This window comes from Bison bison, unplaced genomic scaffold (genome assembly GCF_000754665.1).
Source record: "Bison bison bison isolate TAMUID 2011002044 unplaced genomic scaffold, Bison_UMD1.0 scf7180017864316, whole genome shotgun sequence".
Lineage (NCBI taxonomy): Eukaryota > Metazoa > Chordata > Mammalia > Artiodactyla > Bovidae > Bison > Bison bison.
Genome location: NW_011494888.1, coordinates 2,262,635 through 2,266,386, shown reverse-complemented (window position 1 = coordinate 2,266,386; position 3,752 = coordinate 2,262,635). Strand labels below are relative to the sequence as shown.

Sequence of the window (3,752 nt, the reverse complement as noted above, 5' to 3'; positions counted from 1 at the left end):
GCTGGGAGAGGGCCTGACATTAAGGAATTCTTGGGGTGATGGCGCCCTTTTGTATCCTGCATGTGGTCATTACAAGAATCTCTGCATATGTTAAAGCTCAGAGAACTGAAAGTGAGACGTTTTACTGTAGGTAAATATAAAATACAAATAATAAGAAAAATCAGGTTAATTATCTTCAGTTTTTTAGAGATAACACTTTGTTATCCAATTTGCCAAGAACTAATAATTTTTTGTAATATATAGGGAAGACTGCATATAAAATTTAATATACAAATAATTATACCAGCAATATATAAGTATAATTAATATATTTAATCAGAGTAATTAATTATCTAACTATGGCTATCAGAAGAAAACTTGCTATACCACTTTCCCGCCCCTTTCTCCAGCTTTGGCACCTACAGGTGAATTGGGATTCTTTCCTAGCACCCTGTATAAACATAATGGGGAACCAATATCTGAGCTTCACTTTTCCTGGGATGGCTGCATCCTTTCAGCACTGCCACTCAGAGAACCGCTGGTGAAAACTGCAATTCTGAGGACCCCCCTGATGAACTGGAACCCTCTCTTGCAGAATGAGCCTTAAAGCTAAAAGCTGTTAAATTGGAGAAGGAAGTCCAAGATTTAACAGTGAGATACCAGACAGCTGTAGCTGACAGTGAAAATATAAGAAGGCGAACCCAGAGATGTGTAGAAGATGCCAAGATATTTGGAATTCAGAGTTTCTGTAAGGATTTGGTGGAGGTTGCAGACATTTTGGAGAAGACTACAGAGTGTATTTCTGAAGAAACAGAGCCTGCAGACCAGAAGCTCACTCTGGAGAAGATCTTCAGAGGAATGTCACTTTTAGAAGCAAAGCTGAAAAGTGTGTTCGCCAAACACGTTCTGGAGAAGATGACACCCATCGGTGACAAACATGACCCTCATGAGCATGAACTCATTTGTCACGTGCCAGCTGGTGTTGGGGTGCAGCCTGGCACCGTGGCATTCATAAGGCAAGATGGCTACAAGCTTCATGGCTGCACCATTAGACTTGCCCAGGTGGAAGTGGCAGTAGAGTCTCAGAGAAGACTATGAATGGGCCCAGAGGAACTGCATGTTCTCCCAGAGTGCAGTCACCTGTGATTCCTTTATTTATTAAACTAGGTTCGTATTGTACATGAGGTACTTCATGTGATCTGTTTTGGATTTAGTCATATTGGCTTTATTTCTAAGATACTCTATTGATTTAATGTGACCTGTTTGGTCTCATCAGAAGTCTTGCCATTGGGCATTTGAACAATGTGACAAGTGTTCCTGTGGCCTTATCAAAATGTGTTGAAGAAAATTATTTTAAAATTGGTACTCTGATGACTTTCAATCCAAAATCTTTTTTAAAGGTGGAAATGAGTTTTATGTTTATGTGTTTTCAACTAAATGTTCATTTCTGGTCCCTATAACAGAAATTGAATACGATCTTGAATTTGGTGGGAAGAGGAGGTGGTAGGGATTGGTTTAACATTTGGGTACTGAAATGATAAAGCTTAATAGCTGTATGAATTTAAATCATTTGGATTGATTTTTATGCACATAGATTTTCAGAGCCTACCTCTTTTCATTTTATTTGTCTTCTAACCGTCTTTTGTCCTTGTAGTTTCTGCCAGGTGGACTTCACATTCACACTCATTTCCCTTTTCAAATCCCATTTACAAGGCTAAGGCCCCAGGAAAGACTTGGAAGACAGAGACTGGCAAGAAATCAAGATACCAGGTCCCTTGCAAGCAAGTCTGGCCAAGAAACCTTGTGCTTTCCTTGCTGAGTTGTCTTCAAATTATTTTCAGCCTCCCTGGGTGTATAATCATTTCAGGGAAATTGAGGCAGCCCCAACAGCTAATGACCTAAACTGGTCTATGCAAGTAGTTTACCACAATTTCTCTTTCCACTGGCCCTTAAATCCTCTGCCACTTTGTCAGATTTATCTTGTGATCCTTGATTAGATTATGTAGGGAGGCGGAGAACTAAATAGACATTTCTCCAAAGAAGACATACAGATGGCTAACAAACACATGAAAAGATGCTCAACATCACTCATTATCAGAGAAATGCAAATCAAAACCACTATGAGGTACCATCTCACACCAGTCAGAATGGCTGCGATCCAAAAGTCTACAAGCAATAAATGCTGGAGAGGGTGTGGAGAAAAGGGAACCCTCTTACACTGTTGGTGGGAATGCAAACTAGTACAGCCACTATGGAGAACAGTGTGGAGATTCCTTTAAAAACTGGAAATAGAACTGCCTTATGATCCAGCAATCCCACTGCTGGGCATACACACTGAGGAAACCAGAAGGGAAAGAGACACGTGTACCCCAATGTTCATCGCAGCACTGTTTATAATAGCCAGGACATGGAAGCAACCTAGATGTCCATCAGCAGATGAATGGATAAGAAAGCTGTGGTACATATACACAATGGAGTATTACTCAGCCATTAAAAAGAATACATTTGAATCAGTTCTAATGAGGTGGATGAAACTGGAGCCTATTATACAGAGTGAAGTAAGCCAGAAGGAAAAACACCAATACAGTATACTAACGCATATATATGGAATTTAGAAAGATGGTAACAATAACCCTGTGTACGAGACAGCAAAAGAGACTGTGATGTATAGAACAGTCTTATGGACTCTGTGGGAGAGGGAAAGGGTGGGGAGATTTGGGAGAATGGCATTGAAACATGTAAAATATCATGTATGAAACGAGATGCCAGTCCAGGTTCGATGCGCGATACTGGATGCTTGGGGCAGGTGCACTGAGACGACCCAGAGGAATGGCATGGGGAGGGAGGAGGGAGGAGGGTTCAGGATGGGGAGCACATGTATACCTGTGGCGGATTCATTTTGATATTTGGCAAAACTAATACAATTATGTAAAGTTTAAAAAAAAAAAAAACAACTTGCTATACATTTTCAAATGCTCAGGAACTTTATTGCACTGGTCCTCATGTATTAGATGACACCCTGGAATAGTATATATATATTTATATTTAAAGAGTTTTTATATATTATTCTTCTAACCTTGCTTATGCTAGAAATTTGCATAATACTCTTTTTGATTGTAATGTATTAAATGTAAATCTCAGATCAAATTGGATCTCACAGATTTTGATTTAGTGGTGATTTAAAATATATGAAGTTTGTTTGTGAAGTCTCATTGTTATACTTTTCTATCAGTAGAGAATCTCTGTAACAGCTGACCATGTATTTAAAGTACAGTTACTACAGCCTATAATCCAAATCAGAGTCTCAGACCACATTATCAGTGTGCTGTGGGCAGAGAGTAAAGGGCTTTGTTGTTTATTATAGGTCATGATAAAAAGAAGGCCTGACTTACAGGTTAGAAGTTCCAAAGACCTCCTTCCATGTTCCCTCTGGAGCTTCCTTCCAGTTACTGCAACTTCACTCTGTGTCTCTGAATAAAATAGTGGTTGGTGATTCTTTTAAAATAGTACACTGCCTTTTGACTTAAACCTGTGTTTACTTTGTAAAATAATAGGTTCTAGGATCTGAGTGCCGAGCTCCTCAAAGCCACCATGATTACAGCTTGCATGTTAATGGGAGTTCTGCCAGTCAGAGAGAAGGTCCCCCCAACATCCAACTTCTCTGAGAGCCATGGGGCTGCAGCCACAAACCACATGAAGTCCCACAGCATGGTGGAGCGAATGATTTGGGTGTCCACTGAAGTTTTCATTTCTCTTCTCACGACTGACTGTCA

The 3,752-nt window shown here is 39.9% G+C and overlaps 1 protein-coding gene across 1 annotated transcript; it reads left to right on the top strand.

The window, feature by feature from the left end:
- Positions 1-38: 38 nt before the first annotated feature.
- LOC104997845 (grpE protein homolog 2, mitochondrial-like) lies at positions 39-1,403 on the top strand. The gene is made up of 2 exons (XM_010852776.1): positions 39-126; positions 581-1,403. The coding sequence occupies exons 1-2, from the start codon at positions 39-41 to the stop codon at positions 1,075-1,077; spliced, it is 585 nt and encodes a 194-aa protein (XP_010851078.1). The 3' UTR covers positions 1,078-1,403.
- The last annotated feature ends 2,349 nt before the right edge of the window (positions 1,404-3,752 follow it).